The sequence below is a fragment of the Ziziphus jujuba genome, chromosome 10 (genome assembly GCF_031755915.1).
Source record: "Ziziphus jujuba cultivar Dongzao chromosome 10, ASM3175591v1".
Classification (NCBI taxonomy): Eukaryota; Viridiplantae; Streptophyta; class Magnoliopsida; order Rosales; family Rhamnaceae; genus Ziziphus; species Ziziphus jujuba.
Window position 1 is genome coordinate 24,214,563 of NC_083388.1, and position 19,042 is coordinate 24,233,604.

At 34.2% G+C, this 19,042-nt stretch overlaps 3 protein-coding genes and 1 pseudogene across 3 annotated transcripts; 1 reads left to right on the forward strand and 3 right to left on the reverse strand.

The window, feature by feature from the left end:
- The first annotated feature begins 704 nt into the window (after positions 1 to 704).
- Positions 705 to 2,722, forward strand: LOC132799701 (glycine-rich protein DOT1-like). Its single transcript, XM_060812162.1, has 2 exons — positions 705 to 810; positions 2,430 to 2,722. The coding sequence occupies exons 1-2, from the start codon at positions 705 to 707 to the stop codon at positions 2,720 to 2,722; spliced, it is 399 nt and encodes a 132-aa protein (XP_060668145.1).
- Positions 2,723 to 4,146: 1,424 nt separating this feature from the next.
- LOC132799702 (sulfated surface glycoprotein 185-like) lies at positions 4,147 to 5,199 on the reverse strand. The gene is made up of 2 exons (XM_060812163.1): positions 5,065 to 5,199; positions 4,147 to 4,389 (listed from the first exon to the last, which is right to left on the reverse strand). Exons 1-2 carry the CDS (start codon positions 5,197 to 5,199, stop codon positions 4,147 to 4,149), a joined length of 378 nt encoding a protein of 125 aa, XP_060668146.1.
- A 3,658-nt stretch (positions 5,200 to 8,857) lies between these two features.
- Positions 8,858 to 11,411, reverse strand: LOC107412298 (1-aminocyclopropane-1-carboxylate oxidase homolog 1-like; annotated as a pseudogene).
- A 5,881-nt stretch (positions 11,412 to 17,292) lies between these two features.
- Positions 17,293 to 18,721, reverse strand: LOC107412297 (1-aminocyclopropane-1-carboxylate oxidase homolog 1-like). Its single transcript, XM_060812164.1, has 3 exons — positions 18,558 to 18,721; positions 17,751 to 18,034; positions 17,293 to 17,501 (listed from the first exon to the last, which is right to left on the reverse strand). The coding sequence occupies exons 1-3, from the start codon at positions 18,719 to 18,721 to the stop codon at positions 17,293 to 17,295; spliced, it is 657 nt and encodes a 218-aa protein (XP_060668147.1).
- Between the last annotated feature and the right edge of the window lie 321 nt (positions 18,722 to 19,042).

Here is a 19,042-nt window from a genome sequence, read left to right on the forward strand (position 1 = left end):
AAGGATTGATTAAAATTATTAAAATTGTGGAAGTTCCAGTTCTCCTGCCAAGCTGTGTGTTAAAATTATAATCCGGCACATAATTACTTCAACCTTATCAGACACGTTGTAGACCGATACCATCTTTTCTAATTGAAAATTACAGGCCTACTAACACATTGTCTGTATATGTTATTGTCAAAGTCAATTGCATTCAAAGCCTTTTGCGTCAGCTACCCAATAAAGTCAAAAAGAGACAGAGCAGGAAGGTGCATTGATACAATACTAGAGAAATTTTTTTTTTTGGCAGAAATTTGAAAATTTTAATTAAATTAATATATATATTTATTTGTTTATTCTATACACCGACCAATCCATTATGCCATTTTGATAAAGTCCTAATGTTATCAGAAATATATGCACAGTTTATGTAGTAGCGTACTTATATCAATGAAATATTGTACTTCTCATTGATTGGCTAGTTTAGATCTATGTTCCATTGACAACAGAAAATTAACAGAAAAGAAACAGAGACTAATATGTAACAAGCTAGTTTTCTCTTTGTTAGATAGCTGAATGAGTTTGATGAAGGGACACAAACAACAATCATGGACATTAAAAGTACTCATTCTGATTCTTTGTCACCAATATGGGATATATATATATATATATATATATATAAGAGGTTATGATAGTAGCATCCATTCAAGGTAACATCGGTGATGATGGCTTTGAGGGCCGTGGAAATGGAAAATCCGGTTTCTGACTCTTTGCACCCAAGGATTTCGGAGGTGTCAGTAGAGATGGAGTCTTCCTATGAATATAACCATGGTGTACTACTTTCATTTGAGTATAAGTAGCACCAAAGATAGAGGATGATGATGGAATTATTGTATGCTGCTGCACAACTACAACTCGAAAGCAGCAGTCCATGGATCAATAAAAATGTTACCAAGTTTTGAACCATTTCTTAGATCTTATTTATAGATAAATGCTTAATTCCTTTGCATATTTATATATGCGGATTTCAACAAGATAAATGTAAGTAAAGCATTACAGAGAATGAATACTTGACTTGAATTTTGTCACCACTATGCATGCAAGTTGTTGTAAATCACTTTTTTGTTTTAAAGGTTAAAAAAGTGTCGTGTATATAATCTCTAATAGAAGAAATTGAATCACATCATACTTTCCACCAACCGGCCTCAATATGACAAGACACACACTAATAAACAGCATATATTTGACTCAATTATTTCAAGATTCAACTATATATGCATTTGCAAATTACATTAACATATAAAGTATATCAGATTATTGAAACTTCCCCTCCAAGTTAATTTCCACTTTTTTCATTATCTGGATGACAACGATATGTCCGTGGATGTTCTCCTATAAAAAACGTAGAAAACTAGAGCTTCAATTCATTGGCTGGAATCTACGAATTGGTTTACTAGTGTGTGTGTGTTTGTTTGGCACAAGTTCTTTGAAAAAATTGTTTTTGAATCTTTGACTTTAAAAGTTCTAAATCTACTTTTGATTATTTAGCTTGTTTATTAGGGGAAAAAAAATTTGACACTTTAGAGGGACATCCTATCAATTTGGTTAGTGTGACAATACATGCATGAGAGATAATAAGCTTTATAATGTGATTACTACTAATTTGTCAACTTCGACTAGAAGTTTTTGAGTTGATGGTGTACGATTTTTCTGATCACATTAATTAATGAAGTTCAATTAATTATATATCATAGTTCATTAGCCGCCAAACCCAAAGTCCAGGAGGCCAAGAAGCTTAATCCACAAGAATACAGAGTCCCTTTTTTTTTACGATTAATTATTAAAAAATAAACTGGAATATTAAAATTGGGTTTGAAACTAGCATCAGCAACGAACAAAATTCATGTTAGCTCAAAGATAGAGATAAAAAAGAAACAGAGCCTACAACTATAAAAATGTAATTTGAAAATGCCCTTCCCAGGTACAGGTTTAGAAACATCCAAATCTGGGAAATATTTATAGGCTATGATTGGAGCATATCTGTGGAGATGTAAACATAAAGTTTCCAAGAGAATTGGCCACTTAATTGGTGAAACTTGAATATGCATATACATACATGAAAAAAATAAGGAAAAACAGAGGATTCATTATAGCTTTTTCAAGTCAAGATGTGAGAGGAAGATAGAATTATAAATATAAAGAAAATTCAATTAGCTTTTACATCAACAAACAACTTAACTATATAGTAGTATTCACCCAAAAAAAAAAAAAAAAAAAAGCCTCAACTATATAATAGCATGCAAAAGGGTGACATATATTACTGCTATTATATTGACCATATTCTTGGTGGTGGTGGTGGTGGAAAACAACTTCAGAAACATTACAAAACTAATCAATCTTATGTTTCATTTTATTACTAAAAGGTGGATATGCTTTCATAACAAATTAAGTTGGTGAAGCTAGCAGCAGTACTGATGTCGGGCTATGCGATGGTGGTGACTGTGGTGGTGGTGGTGGCGGTCGAGGTGGAAGAGAAGGAATCCACTGTGATGGTGCAGGACCTAAAGAAGATCCTTGTGATGGAGGTGGTGGTGGAGAAGGAAACCATGGTGCCGGTTTGGGACCTAAAGAAGGTCCTCGTGATGGAGGTGGTGGTGGAGGAAATGGAGAAACCCTATTGGGATTGATTACTTTGACTTCAGTAGAAGACACAAATGGAATTGGATTTGTAATCCCCACATAACTACAAGTTCGCCGTAGCATTCCATGGATGATCAACACGAAAATAATAAACATGTCTCGAAGCACAGTACCCATCAATTGCTACTTTTCTGCATTTTATTCTACTGCAACTGATCATATATATCAATGTGTATATATATATATATATTGTGATAAAGGAAGGAATTAAGCGTTCAGAAAACTAGGAACAATGACCTGTAACAAAAGCGTACGCATATACATATATGGTGATAGAGAAAGAAATTAAAAGCTTGAGAAAACCAGTTACAAATTAAACCAGTAACAACATGCGCACGATATCATGCGATGAATACTCCTCATATATAATTGGCAGTATCTTCGAATCCAAAATTTCCATTCTAATTCCAAGTAAAACACGCATCACTTTATTAAATTACCACGACTCCCCTGGCCAAATGTGACTTTCCCATAAACTTTTTTTTTTCTTTTTAATTTTTAATTTTTAACGATATCAAAATATAAAAGTTCTGTTCTTGGACCCAACATATTTACCTTTTGTGATTCTTCTCTTTTCCCTTTGTTTCTTCAGGTTTTCTTGCTTTGAAACTGTCTTTCCTATCACTTACACTTTGTTTTCTAGTTTCCAATATTCTTATTGCAATTGAGTGATTAAGATCCAATTAAATATGACCCAGTTAGGTGGAGATCGATTACCTGATATCAGTCAAAGTGCCATGCCTAAATACAAGACTGTGACAGAGTCAAATCATATAGAGACCTTTACTTGTCAAGTGTACAAAAAATAATAAAATAATAAAAATTATAATTAAAAAATTATAATTATAATTAATTAATTAATATTCATCGTACATAATTTAAGCATATAATAGTATGCAAGAGGTAATTAACATTAGCCTTAAATATAATCAAATACATAAGCAGAAATTAAGGAAGACGATGGAGCTTCCGTAACTTTTTTTTTTGGGATAAAAATATGAAGATTTCATTGACTAAAAAGAGACACAAAAAGATCTAATACTTCAGCGAGCCAATCAGATCAGCTTCCCTACGTACAAGACTTTGACAGAGTCAAATCATATAGGGACCTTTACTTGTCAAGTGTAAATAATAATAACAATAATAAATAAAAAGTGTAATTAATTAATTAATTATTCGTCGTACATAATTTAACCATATAGAAAGAGGTAATTAACATTAGCCTTAAAAAATAAACAAATAAATAAGCAGAAATTAAGAAAGACTTTGGAGCTTCCCTATCATTTTTATTTTTTTATTTTTTTGATAATATATGAAGATTTCATTGAATAAAAAAAGATACATCAAGATCTAACACTTCAGCGAGCCAATCAGATACCACTCGACTCTTTATGCTTAGTATGGTTGATGATGTAAAACAACGTGTAATAATGGTACACAGTACGATCATTAACTAGGAGAAGGTGGCTATGTCGTTGTCGGTGGTGCTGATGGTGGAGGCGGTGATGGCGGTGGAGGAGGAACTTCTGGTTGGGGTTCGGGGCTAGGTGTAGGTGGTGGATTTCTGGGATGTAGACGATGTCCAAGTTGTGGAGGTGGTGGCGGAGATGAATCATGAAGCCTATCTGGTACTAGTTTGAATTTAGCAGCAAACTCATAGGAAGATGATGGTGGAGGAATTGCATAACTCATAGTATCCAAAACTAGAAGCTGTTGGATCATAACTAAACTAAACAAGTATTGAACCAAACCCATATTTTCTGTTTCTTCTTCCTTTATAATATTTGCATAACTGATACGAGCGGAGCATATGTATAATATATATATATATATATTGTTATTATGGCCAACTGGAAAATCCGTTGACTCTGGTCAATGGCATTTAATCCAATTAATATTGCCCAACCCCTACGGCCAAAAGTGTTGAAAAATCAACTAAAGATAGAGTCATGTATGAAATCCCAGTGTACGCTTTGAATTGTCATCTCTTTTGTTTGCTGTCTAACATAGATTTAAAAGATCCGGTTTTTGATTTTTAAGATTTAGAAAGTACTGCTTAGTTTTGAGATGAATGGTTAGGCAATTTATTAGAAAGAAATAAAAACTTCGGACGGATTTCTATATTTGTGGCCAAATTTTAAATTCGACATTTCCAATGTAGAAAAATCATGATGTTACATTATGGGACATAGCGTTTGACTTATTTCAAGAAATCACACAATATTTCAATGATATGCAAAATAAAAACATACCAACCGAGATCAGATCTAAATTTATCCCCTCCCAACCATATTACAAAAACTAGGACGGAGGCAGTGGTGGCGGTGGTGAGAAATGAATAGAGTAATTGGGTTGTGGAGGCGGCGGCGGTGATCTGTCGCTGACCCTTTTGGGCGCTATTTTCGTCTGAGTGGATAGCTCGGTAACATCCTCCGAGGCCTTAACGGTGTGACTAGAATCTGATAGTAGCAGTCCACAGATTAAAATGACACTTAACAGCAGCTTTGAATTAGCACCCATTTCCTAATCCTACCGTAAATTTTGTGTTTGGTTAACCAGTATTAGAGTTTATGCTAAATTTATAGTCGTTAATGATAGTTTTGTGTGGCCCTACTGTTTCTATGTATAAACAAAAACAACTTTGATTAAATTAATATATATATATATATATATATATCCAACTAATAATGGTATCATATAGTCATTAGGTGTCATACACAAAAGTCCAAGAAAGGAAGTTTCGAGGAAGATCAGGGGTCGGAGACTTTGGCAAAGTTATCCCATAATTGACCATATATTAATTGATCCAAACAAAATATAAAAAAAAAACTGGGAAGACTCTGCCCCTGGTGTTTTCCCAAATAATGCTAGATGAAAGTTTTTTTTTTTGGATAATTAACGGCATTGTCGACTTGCCACAGACTCGAACCTTGACAGGGGAAGGTAAAGAAGCATGACAACTTGCCAACTCGGATGCAATGCTAGATGAAAGTTGTTGGCATAGAAAAGAGACAGAGTGATGATTATGTACTACAGTGAAATGAATTATCTAAATTGGTTGCTTAGATTTCTGTATCACTATAAGAAATCTAATGTTTTATTAGAATTTTTTTTTTGTTGGAATTTCGCTGATTCAAAAGGTCTTGATGAATATTCCACCGTTTTAACTTAATCATCACTGTATTTAAAAAAAAAAAATCTATTTTTCAAGTGAAAAATTAATTAGAGCTCTGTTTCATCAAGATCGAATGATCAAGCAGTGTTATAATACTACTCTATATTGATTAACATTTGTCAACTATAGATTAATATTTGTATTACATCAATTTAATCTCAGTCATTGAGCACAAATTTATGGATTACATATGAATTATAATTCTTAAGCCATAATATATATATATATATATATAAATATATAGATACATTTTTAGAAAGAAAAATGCCAGAAATTAAGTTGTACTTGTTTTCCATTAATTGACCAGCAGGTCATATGGAGAAAGTGCATTGAATATGCTATATATGTGTGCGTATATATATATATAGTCGTACACACATTATACATATTTTAGTAGACTAGTATGTAAAAGGTAGCATATCAATACTAGAGAAGAGCAACACAAGTAAACCAGAGATCTCCATGTGTGTGTGTATATGGTAATACTACTACTAGGATTATGAAGACGGCAACGAGGTGAGGTGGTATGCTTGAATATTGGGAGGTCATGCTGGTGGTGGAGTTGGACTTCCAGGAGGCTTGTAAGTGATCGGAGGATTGCCTTTAGGAGGTGATGGAGTTGCTCCACCGCCAACCCTATTAGGTACTAGTTCCAATAATCTAGAGGACAAAATATAGAATGGAAATGGGGCAGAGGAAGAAGAAATAGTAGTAGCTCCAATACTTCTGCCTCCATAACTACAACTTGGAAGCATCAATAATGCATGAATCAGAACCAGAGTAGACAAGTATGAATTAGCCATACCCATTTTGCTAATTCTTGGGTGTATATGTATGTCAGATATGGCTGTGCTAGCTTTATATATATGTGAGCATCATGTAGCAGGCACATATATATGCGACTATATTATAATGGAAAATTATGTCATCTATACCAGTAATCAAGAACTTGTCAAAGTCACAATTAGAAAGTGACGAGGCCTAGTGGACATTTAAAATAAATAAATATATATGTATATCTATAAAGAAGTAAGATATTGTGATAAGAATAAATAAATGCATGGAGAAATCTAATCTCATAAGTCGTAAGCCATTGAGTAAGTTTTAATCAATTGGGTTTGCCTCAAAGTAACAACTTCGTTTGAATTCTTGATACTTCTAGGCAGGCATATGCCTGTTGCCGTACAATTTACGTTTTATATTTTTGTCATATATGTGTGATGGGATAAAGATGCTAAGAAATCTTCTGGGCGAATACATTTTCAAACCCTAGTTTGGTCAACATATATAGTTTTATACCTTTTTCTTATTATTTTTTGAAAGAATATAATTTTATACCTCAAAACCAGAAACTTACTTTTTCAAACCCAATACATTAAGTCAAAATGACTTACCGTTTTTTAAGTAAAGGTTACCGAATTTTTGCTCATATTTGTGTATTTTAGAAGTTAATTAATGCAATTGACGAGGCAAAAGCTAGCCATTAATCGAAATTGAATTAGTCCACAAGTTGTATTGATGATCAAAAAAAGAAAAATTCTGGACAATAAGTTATAGGGTAGATGAGCATGAATAAAAGGTGCCCTTGGTTTGTGTGGAAAGAATTTTGAGTATATGAAAACTGTGTTATCCATGTAAGCCAAGCAGGGAAGAAAAGTGATGGTCTTACCCATTGCTACTGGGTTCAGTTTATTGGAAACTTTTGAAACTTTGAATTGGCACCCAACCCATTTTTCTGTAAAACCAATATAATTTAAGCTGTTTTTATGTTTGGTAAATATATAGGGGCTTTAGTACTAGTTGATCACTAATGTTTCATGCTCAATAAAACGAAACAATTAACTTGAGGCTATCATAGCTGGTTCATTAATTAAGTCTCAGACAATGAAATCCAAGAGAGGAACCAACAGGGGACCAGAAACAGGGAAGGACATTTTGACATTTGATTTGATGACCCTAAAAGGGAATAGACCAAATAAACAAAAATAAAAAAATAAAATAACATAAAATAAATTAAAATAATCAGTTTACAACTGTCCTCATAGTTTGATTTCCAATGCTAAAGATTACATGTCAGTAATTTCTCATCAAGGAATCCTGGAAAATATTTTGTCTGGTCCGCATAGGAGAAAAATCAGTATACATATATACTTAGAAAACCTAACTTGTATGGTCTCTGCCAAAACATAGTTTCTGACCACTACAATGGATAACATAGCAGTCAGTAGGATATGTTAACGAAATTTGAAGATGTGTAAAGTTCATTTCTCTATAGCTTTGACCTGCCTTGTTAGTTTTCAATTTTATATGCCGTTACTTATGAGTTCCCACCTGCATCTAGTACCAATTGAGTGATGAAGATTGGGAATGAACAAATAAGAAAGTGAAATGTTTGTTACAATAGCGATTAATACAAGTAATGTAGAACATCCAATAACGTTGGAAACTTGATGCTCATTGAGCTGAGCTTTATAATTTTTTACTCTCTTTTTGGGCCATTGATGGCTTGCATTTAGGTAGAACCAATGTTACACTTGCAATGCTATTCTTTTTAGTAGGAGGGTTTGGCCCAGGTGTTCTTTTTGTAATTTGCATCCAACAACATATAAAATGATTTATACATACACTTTGTATTCGTCAATCTGTCCAGAACTAACAGATGTTGTTTGGAAAAGAGAGTTTTTATTTTTGTTCTCTTTGAACATAGGGGAAGCAGAATTTGGAGAGTAAATCTAGTAGCATCTTATTGACAATATTATTCTTACTACTGGCTTGTGTTAGTAATAGGTGGTACTTTTTTTTTCCTTTGAAGCGTGTGGATTTTAGATAAAAGGATTAGTAAGGGCAAAATATACCAAAGGGAAATAACAGAGGGTCTAATTAAACCATGAGGGTTTTATCAGTAATATGCATTTAGCTACTAACTAACTGATTCCCTTTGTAGTTTTATGTTCTTATTGTAGGTTTTTATTCTTTTTTATTTGTATTTTTTCCATGTCCGAATTATAAAAAGATTCTTGATAAATTTGGCTGCAGAAATGGGGTAAACACAATTGTCACAACCTTAATGCTTCAAGTGCTGAGAATTCAGCTAGTCCTATCGAGTACAACGAGTCAACATAGTCCTCTACCGATGTTTCCTTGTACAAAGGTGGACTTTCATCTGTCAGCAACTCTTTTATAGGACCATAAATCTTTTTCGATGCCTGAACATATGCTGTGAAGAAGCATGCAGCTGAGATTCTTGGGCCTATGCATTTAGCAATCACTCTATGCTGAGAGCTTTTAAGCTTGTCGTTGGAGATGAGCTGCATCCAAAGAATACCAAATCACTGAATGCTTCTTCTTTGTTGGAATTTTCAATTAATTGGCCAAAGGAATAATTTTTCTTACAAACAGAATGAATAATTTCAAAAACATGGTGAAATATCGTTGCTCTAACCTGTAAAAGGTCTCCAATATTAACCAATAGAGCTCCTCTCAATGGAGGGATATCAACCCATTGATTTTGGTGGAGAACTTAGAGACCACCAATGTGATCTTGTAGAAGTACTGTAAGAAAGTCTGGATCACTGTGTTTGCCATGTCCCAAAGTTCTGTCTGGTTCAGGGCATGGCGGATAGTAGTGGCAGAAAAAGGTATGCCCTCTATTACATTCCATGTCTTCCAGGTAATGAGGAGGAAGTCCCATTGATATCAACCGAAATAGAACCTGTCCTAACTTCTTGATATGCTCAGAGTACTGCAACATTATATCCCTGCAACTCGAAATCTTGAGAACAAGGCAGATGCATGTGAAGTGAACAGAGCTGAATAAACACATAATTCAGCTTAAATTTAGGCAGATCAGCTGAGAGACACCATTTATTGACCATTGAAATTTTGTCAAAAAGCTGAAGGATAAGATTATATATGATTCTTACTTTTGACAACTTGTGTCATCACCGCACCTTCAGGTTTGCTTTTTTGTTTTTGTTTTTTTGGTTATCTCCCTCTCAAGAGCTTTGCAGCCTAGAAAAGAGACTATTATGCAGTAATTTCATATATGTTTTCTTCTCTAAATCTGTACTAGAGTGCTTGCTTCTACCTAAATTCTACAAAAAGATTGAATCTAACAGTACTTTCTGCACGGTAATCATAAAGATTGAATCTATTTTTGTGTGTAATTTCTTAAGTTTACAGCTCTATCTAACCATGTAATAATCCTTCAAAAATTGGATGCGTACCTGCAGACTGCTGGATATTCTTCAGCAGGTCGTGGGTTGGGAGCCATGGTACAGTTCAAAGTGTCCCGCCAACTTGCAGTTTTCGTCTTATAAAGATCCCAGTTACTTTTGAACCGCACACTTTTTATCCTATCACGCGAATAAAACTATCCCAGTTACTTTTGAACCGCACACTTTTTATCCTATCACGCGAATAAAACTATCCCAGTTACTATTGAACCGCACACTTTTTATTCTATCACGCGAATAAAACTTCATTTTCATTTCTGGTTCTTCATTGAATCTTCTGATGCCTTCAATCATCAGGTCCATTATTTCTTGCGGTATTCCATGGTTCACCACCTGGAAGAAACCCCATGTCTCACCTGCATTTGTTATTTCCATGGCAGTTTGGTGATGCTGCAGAGTATTGGTACTTTGCATGTCTTTGAGGTCTATGGTGGGAACCTTGAAGCCAGAGCCTAACTTCTCAGAAGACATCTTCTGGTGGTATGACAAAGATCCGAGGGACTGTTTCTAACCCGGCATCAACAAGTCCTTTTACACCAGCTTTTGTATCATCAAAGGCCTTGAGTGCTTTTTTTCTCTCATATTCCTTTCCATTTTCTGAAACTGGTTGAAGATTCTGGTCCACTTTTTCTGCTTAGCAGTTTATTCGAGAACTGTGCTTAGACTTGACAAATTTCTGGTTGAACAGATTAGAAGGACTATAGTAATGTCAAGGCCAAACACTCCCAAGCTTTACAGAAAAGGTATACCTAATATAGTAAGTTGATTTCTATTGCATTGGGATCGGCTTATAGGCTTTCTTGTTAGAAAGCAAGTGATATTGCCTATTTATAAGCATTTTAAGGTCGGTTAATACAAAGATGAAATTTCCTGGTTACACATTAGCTTCTAGAACAAGGTAATCCTAGATGATAGTAAAGGTTGAGGAATCGAATGCTTCTTCATTGATACATGACCATTCGGCCAATTACAAACTTGCTTAGATATGAAGCAGCCAATCAAATGCTTTCTTCACCATTTTTCTTTTTGGGTGAATAAATGCTTCTTTTGCCATTGAGTTCCCGCTTTTCACTAAAGTCATAAATTGCATGCAATTTCGAATATATGTTCCATGGTTTGCATGTAATAAAACGTGTTTGATAGAAGGTGTGTAAAACAGGGATGGAAAAGCGAAGGGCTGGAAAACAGTGATATCCATGTAAGCCAAGTAGGAAGAAAAGTGGCGGTTAAGCCCATTGCCAACTTTTTGTATTCGTAGGCTTGGCCCTGTCGGAAACTCACCCACCTTCAGTTTTGAAATATTTATGCTATTTTTATGTGTGTTAATGTAATTATATAAAGGGCTTTAGTACTTGTTGATGCATGGTTAATGTTTCATACTCAAAGAACCCAAACAATTAACTTGGAATCCAAGAGAGGAAGCTACAAGGGACCAAGAACGGGGGAGAACATTTTTACATTTGATTTGATGATCATAAAAGGGACCGAAAACAAACAAACAAAAAAAACAAATTCAAATTAGAATTAGAATTCCGCTAATAATTAACTAGCTAACAAGGTGGTGATGTTGGCAGCAAGGTGATTGATGGTGTTGTCAGTGGTGGCAGTGGTACTGGAGGAGAAACTTCTGGGTCCTGTTTAGGGCTAGATGGCTGCACTGGTGGTGGCAGGGCGCGGGAATAAAATGACTTCTAAGTTGTGGAGGTGGTGGCAGAGATGGAACATGAAACCTATCTGATACTACTCTCATTTTAGGAATTGTATCCCTTGAAGATACTAGATAACCGTTTTATAAGTAAAGGTTATTGAATTTTTACACATTTATGTATTTTATACAAGTTAATTTATTCATATTGATGGAGCAGCAAGAAATAGTCATAATTGATCAAAATTGAGAATCAATATTGTCCAAAAGTTGTATAAATGATTACAATTTGGAGCCTCGCAGTTGGCTAGTTAAGCAACCTACATGAGCAACTATGTAAGGAAGGTAAATATTTTCCAATATATATATATATATATATATATTATATATATATGTAAAGGAAGATAAGCTATAGGGTAGCTGAGGATGAGTTTCATGTGCCGTTGGTTTGTGCCGAAGAATTTTTTTGAGCATATGAAACTGTGATGTCCATGTAAACCAAGTAGGATGAAAAGTGGTGGTCTTCTTGCCCGTTGGGTTCAATATGTAAATTTTTGAAACTTTGAATTGACACAGATTTCTTACATTTTTCTTTTTCTGTAAAAGCAGCGGAACTTTTGCTGTTTTTATGTTTTTGTGTGTGTGTTAATATAAGGACTTTAGTGCTTGTTGATGATTAATGTTTCATGCTCAATAGACCGAAACAATTAACTTGAGGTTATCACAGTTATACACAGGGGAACTGAAACAGAGTCAATTAGATGACTCAAAAAGGAACCAAATCAAATAAACAAACGAAAACGGATTCAAATTAGAACTCTGCTCATGGTTTAATTTCCCAATTCCAAAGATTGGAATATGCAAACTGATAATTGTATAATTTCACTATTATATACAATTTTAGAGTCTTCAAATGTTGTATATATACTCTGAAAAGTCTTAACTTGTAGGTTCATTGGGCTCAGCCAAAATATTTAGTTTCTGAGTTCTGACCGCCTACATTCAGATAGAATACATACAAAGAGGAATAACAGATTTTGTTCTAGTTTACTCTGGAAAAGCCAATATACTAACAAATAAGGACATTAGAAAGCAGAATCTCCATTAAGGTAGATGGAGCTGATCAGACAATCTTAATTTCTTGGACATACCTTAAAATCCTGTTCCTTATTGGCATCAGTATACCCACAGATATACCTGGCAATTCGGGTTGGTGGATCGTGTTCGTGTCAACCCATTTAATAATCGTGTCAAAAATACCTAACCCGAACACGACCCATTTATTAATCGTGTTAGGTACCTAAAACACTAACCCGACCTGTTTATAAACAGGTCAACACGACACGACCCGTTTAACACGATTATTTTAACAGGTCGTGTTGACTTATTAACCCGTTAACCTGAAATTGACCTATTAACCCGAAAACTAACCTATTAACCCGTTAACCCGAAAATTAACCTATTAACCCGAAATTTATTTTTATTTTTATTTTTATTTTTATGTTTTTGTTTTATTAAAGATGTATTTTTTGTTTTTAAAAAATTAGTAATAGAAAATTATTTTTATAAAATTTTTAATTTATAATATTTTTTAGTTATTAAATATTATATTAGTGATAAAATATTAATTTAAAATTAAATTTAAATGGGTTGTAATAGGTATATAATCGTGTCGGGTTGAAACTGACACGTTTAATAAATGGGTCGTAACGGGTCAATTTCGAGTTAAACAGGTCAACCCGAAAATGACACGATTAATAATTGTGTTAAACGGGTTGACCCGATTATGACCCGAACCCATTTATAATAAACCCAAAACCATTTATTCCGTGTCATTTTCGAATTGTGTCGTCGTGTCATGATCCAAATTGCCAGGTCTACCCGCAGACATGGTGATGCCGGTTTTGTTGGCAATGGCTGCCGAGGTGGAGGGCTGGAATATTGCGTATGGGGTGATGGAACTACTCCAGTACTGCCAACCCTATCGGGTACTACTTCTTCTAATACATAAGAGCTAACATTGAATGGAATTGGAACTTGAATATGCATATACATACATTAAAAAAAAAACAAAAAAAACAAAAAAAACAAAAAAACAAAAAAACAAAAAAACAAAAAAACAAAAAAACAAAAAAACAAAAGAACAAAAACAAAAACAAAACAAAAACAAAACAGAAAACAAAAACAAAAACAAAAACAAAAAACAAAAACAAAATCAAAAACAAAACACAGCCACCGCTTCAGATCTTGCTCCTCCGCAATTTCTGGCCCCATATTCTAGGTGTGCCATGAGGGAATATTTCCGCAATAATGGAATGTATGCGTTGATAATCTATGATGATCTGAAAACAAAAGGCTTTGCCTTCCACATAGCATGGTTCCCACAATGAGGTCAGTGACTGTCTTTGCATCGTCCTCAATCATACCTGCACTTGAGAAAAGCAGAGCCAATCGGGAAAGATGGGAGCCCTCTAATCATTCTTATATCTATTTTCCAGCTCAGGCGATCGAGAGGACATAAGGGTCTTCCCCTACTAATTAATTGGGATTCCTTTTTTAAAAATTTCCTCATCAGAGCGCCCTGTAAGATGTACTTAGAATTTTTTTTTTTTTTTTTTTTTGGGTAAAGGGGCACACTTATAAAATAGCATATAGTTATTTTATAAATTTTATTGTGTCTTTCTTGATATATAAAATTACATATAAAATGCAACATTTTCATTATATTCAATCCTAATAATGAGAATATTCTTCAAACTGAAGAAGATTAAAAATAAAAAAATAAAAAATCTTTTTTAGTTTTCTTCAAAATTTTTTTAAGGAAAAAAATATGATTTCAATTCTTTAGTTAAATATGATACAGTAATCATAATAGACTCATTACAAATTTATTATATATATATATATATATATATAAGCTTATAGATAAATTGTATTAAATAAAACAAAAAAAAATATATAGTTCACGTAAAAAAAATGAAATTATAGATATATATTGTATTAAATAAAGTAATTTTGATTGAAGATAAGTAAAAAAATGAAAAAAATAAATAAATGGGGAAAATATTAATAAAATTGGACAAATAAAAATTCAAAGCTGCCCCTGAGATAAAGGGAGGGAACATAAATCAGGGGGGCACGGTTACCCAATTATGGCTATAAGTGTAAATATACAAGTAAATATTTGAAAAAATAATAATAAAATAAAAGGCAAAAAAAAAAAAAAAAATTGAGGAGGGGTAGGTTCATCATGATCATATGCTTTTGTATGTGAATAAAGAAGGTAAAGAAAATTTAATTAGCTTTTTATATCATCAAACAATGGTGGTGGTGGGAAACGACATTACAAAACTAATCAATCTTATATATATATATATATATATATATTTTTTTTTTTTTCACTAAAAGGTGGTTACACTTTGATAACGAATTAAGGAGGTGAAGCTCGCAAGCAGTACTGATGCAGGGCTATGGTGGTGGCGGTGGAGGAGAAGGAATCCATGGTGCTGGTCCTGAAACTAAAAACTGTCTTTATGATGGAGTTGGTATTCTAGAATGAACCCAGTATGGAATTCCAACGGAATTGGAGGAGCTCCTCGTGATGGAGTTGGTGGTGGAAACACAGGACGATTTCTTGCGGGATTAATTACTTGGAATTTATTAGTAACAAACTCAAAGAATGGAAATGGAATTGTGATTGTATCCCCAAAAACATGGAAAGGTGGCGATATTGTTGTCGCTGGTGCTGGTGCCGGTGCTGCTTGCGCCGGTGGTGGCGGCGGATTACGAATCTCTGGTTGGGGTTGTGGGATAGGGCGATATCCCAGTTGTTGAGGTGGTGCTACTAATTTGAATTTAGCAGGAAACTTATAGGAATATGATGATGATGGAATTGCATAACTAAGAGTATCCAAGCCTAGAAGAAGCTGTTGGATCATGACTAAACTGAACAAGTATTTAACCACACACATATTTGCTACTTCATCTTCCTTTATAATTATATTTTGCATAACAGAGCGCATATATATTTATATTGTTATTATGGCTAATTGGAAAATCCATTGACTATGGTCAATGCCATTCAATCCAATTAATATTGCCCAACCCCTACTGGCCAAGTGTCAGACGAATCAATTAAAGATAGGGAAAGTGGGGTGCAGATCTTCTGTCCCCAAAAAGTCCTATCCTAATCTTTTCAGATAAAAAAAAACAAAAAAACAAAAAAAGTCCTATCCGAATCTTTGTCCCAACTGTAAAATTAAGCCACGTCATTTTTAATTTAAAGTCCGTTATTCATTTAACTTGCCATCTACTACCACCATATATGGCCTGCTTTAATTATTTTAATTTTCTTAAATTTTTATATGTATTATCGCTATTTTCTTCGTTTTCGGCTGTTGTCCTACCGGATCTGACCTGATTTTCACTTTTAATTTGGGTCTATTTTCTATAGACATGAAATTATGAAAACATGGAATATGAAGATCAAAATTAAATATAAAGCAATTAGATGATTCAAAGACCACAAATATACCAGGCTTAAGAGGATAAATTAATGTCTATGTTGCATCAAAGACTAGGGTGAGTTTCATCAAGTTTGCCCCGACAAGCGTCCCCCTAAAAGGACTTGTTATTTTATTTTCTGATTAATCCTTTACTTGGGTTTGGTCTCTGCCAAACATAGTTTCTGACCACTTCAATTGATAACATAGTAGTCAGTAGGATATGTTAACGAAACTTAAAGATGTGTAAAGTTCATTTATCTAGAGCTTTAACCCGACTTGTTAGTTTTCAATTTTTTATGCCGTTAATTGCGAGTCCCCAGCTACATCTAGTACCAATTGAAGGATGAAGATTGGGAATGAACAAATAAGAGAGTGAAATGTTTGTTACAATAACGATTAATACAAGTATGTAGAACATCCAATAACATTGGAAACTTGATGCTCATTGAGCTAGAACTAATGTTACACTTGCAATGCTATTCTTTTTAGTAGGAGGGTTTAGCCCTGATGATCTTTTTGTAATTTGCATCCTACAACATATAAAATGATTTATACATACACTTTGTATTCTTCAATGTGTCCAAAACTAACAGATGTTGTTTGGGAAAGAGAGTTTTTATTTTTGTTTTCTTTGAACATAGGGGAAGTAGACTTTGGAGAGTAAATCTAGTAGTATCTTATTTACAATATTATTCTTACTGCCGGCTTGTGTTAGTAACGGGTGGTACTTTTTTTTTTCCTTTGAAGCGTGTGGATTTTAGATAAAAAGATAAGTAAGAGCAGAACATACCAAAGGGAAATAACAGAGGGTCTAATTAAACCACGAGGGTTTTATCATTAATATGCATTTAGCTATTAACTAACTGATTCCCTTTGTAGTTTTATGTTCTTATTGTAGGTTTTTTTTTTTTTTTTTTTTTTTCTTTTTCATTTTCATTTGTATTTTTTCCATGTCCAAATTTCAAAAGGATTCTTGATATATATGGCTGCAGAAATGGGGTTAACACAATTGTCACAACCTTAATGCTTCAAGTGCTGAGAATTCAGCTTGTCCTATCGAGTAAACGAGTCAATATAGTCCTCTACCGAGGGTTCCTTGTACAAAGGTGGAATTTCATCTGTCAGCAACTCTTTTATAGGATCATAAATCTCTTTCGATGCCTGAACATATGCTGTGAAGAAGCATGCAACTGAGATTCTTGGGCCTATGCATTTAGCAATCACTCTATGCTGAGCGCTTTTAAGCTTGCATTGGAGATGAGCTGCATCCAAAGAATACAAAAGCACTGAATGCTTCTTCTTGGTTGGAATTTTCAATTAATTGGCCAAAGGAATAATTTTTCTGCCAAACAGAATGAATAATTTCAAAAACATGGTGAAATATCGTTGCTCTAACCTGTAAGAGGTCTCCGATATTAACAAATAGAGCTCCTCTCAATGGAGGGATATCAACCCATTGATTTTGGTGGAGAACTTGGCCCATTGATTTTGGTGGAGAACTTGGAGATCACCAATGTGATCTTGTAGAAGTACTGTAAGAAAGTCTGGATCACTGTGTTTGCCATGTCCTACAGTCCTCTTTGGTTCAGGGCATGGTGGATAGTAGTGGCAGAAAAAGGTATGCCCTCTATTACATTCCATATCTTCCAGATAATGAGGAGGAAGTCCAAGTCCCATTGATATCAACCGAAATAGAACTTGTCCTAACTTCTTGATATGCTCAGAGTACTGCAACACTATGTCCCTGCAACTTGAAAGCATGAGAACAAGGCAGATGCATGTGAAGTGAACAGAGCTGAATAAACACATAATTCAGCTTAAATTTAGGCAGATCAGCTGAGAAACACCATTTATTGACCATTTGAAATTTTGTCAAAAAGCTAAAGGACAAGATTATATATGATTATTACTTTTGACAACTTGTGTCATCAACGCACCTTAAGGTTTGCTTTTTTGTTTTTGTTTTTTGGTTCTCTCCCTCTCAAGAGCTTTGCAGCCTAGAAAGAAGGACTATTGTGCGGTAATTTTATATATGTTTTCTTCTACATCTGTACTAGAGTGCTTGCTTCTACTAAATTCTGCACAAAGATTGAATCAAGCAGTACTTTCTGCACGGTAATCATAAAGATTGAATCTATTTTTATATGTAATTTCTTTTTACAGCTCTATCTAACCGTGTAATAATCCTTCAAAAATTGGATGCGTAACTGCAGACTGCTGGATATTCTTCAGGTGGTGGGTTGAGAGCCATGGTACAGTTCAAAGTGTCCCGCTAACTTGCGGTTTTCGTCGTATAAATATCCCAGTTACTATTGAACCGCACACTTTTCATCGTATCACGCGAATAAAACTTCATCTTCATTTCTGGTTCTTCATTGAATCTTCTGATGCCTTCAATCGTCAGATCCATTATTTCTTGCGGTATTCCATGGTTCACCACCTGGAAGAAACCCCATATCTCAATTGCATATGTTATTTCCATGGCAATTTGGTGATGCTGTAGAGTATTGGTACTTTGCATGTCTTTGAGGTCTATAGTGGGAACCCTGAAGCCAGAGCCTAACTTTTCAGAAGATATATCTTCTGGTGGTATGACAAAGATCTGAGGGACTGTTTCTCACTATGCACCAACAAGTCCTTTTACACCAGCTTTTGTATCATCAAAGGCCTTGAGCGCTTTTTCAATCTCATATTCCTTTCCATTTTCTGAAACTGGTTGAAGATTCTGGTCCACTTTTTCTGCTTAGCAGTTTATTCGAGAACCGTGCTTAGAGTTGACAAATTTCTGGTTGAACAGATTAGA

Bases quoted from the DNA above. Each gene is read 5' to 3' on its own strand.
- LOC132799701 (XM_060812162.1), top strand. From the start codon at position 705: ATGGCTTTGAGGGCCGTGGAAATGGAAAATCCGGTTTCTGACTCTTTG. The intron at 811-2,429 runs GTGTACTACTTT...TAACAAATTAAG, and splicing joins TTCCTATGAATATAACCATG to TTGGTGAAGCTAGCAGCAGT.
- LOC132799702 (XM_060812163.1), bottom strand. From the start codon at position 5,199: ATGGGTGCTAATTCAAAGCTGCTGTTAAGTGTCATTTTAATCTGTGGA. The intron at 4,390-5,064 runs GTCAGCGACAGA...ATGATCCAACAG, and splicing joins CGAAAATAGCGCCCAAAAGG to CTTCTAGTTTTGGATACTAT.
- LOC107412297 (XM_060812164.1), bottom strand. From the start codon at position 18,721: ATGGAAATAACATATGCAATTGAGATATGGGGTTTCTTCCAGGTGGTG. The intron at 18,035-18,557 runs GTTCAATAGTAA...GTGTTTATTCAG, and splicing joins GATACGATGAAAAGTGTGCG to CTCTGTTCACTTCACATGCA. The intron at 17,502-17,750 runs GTGATCTCCAAG...CTTTGGATGCAG, and splicing joins ACTTCTACAAGATCACATTG to CTCATCTCCAATGCAAGCTT.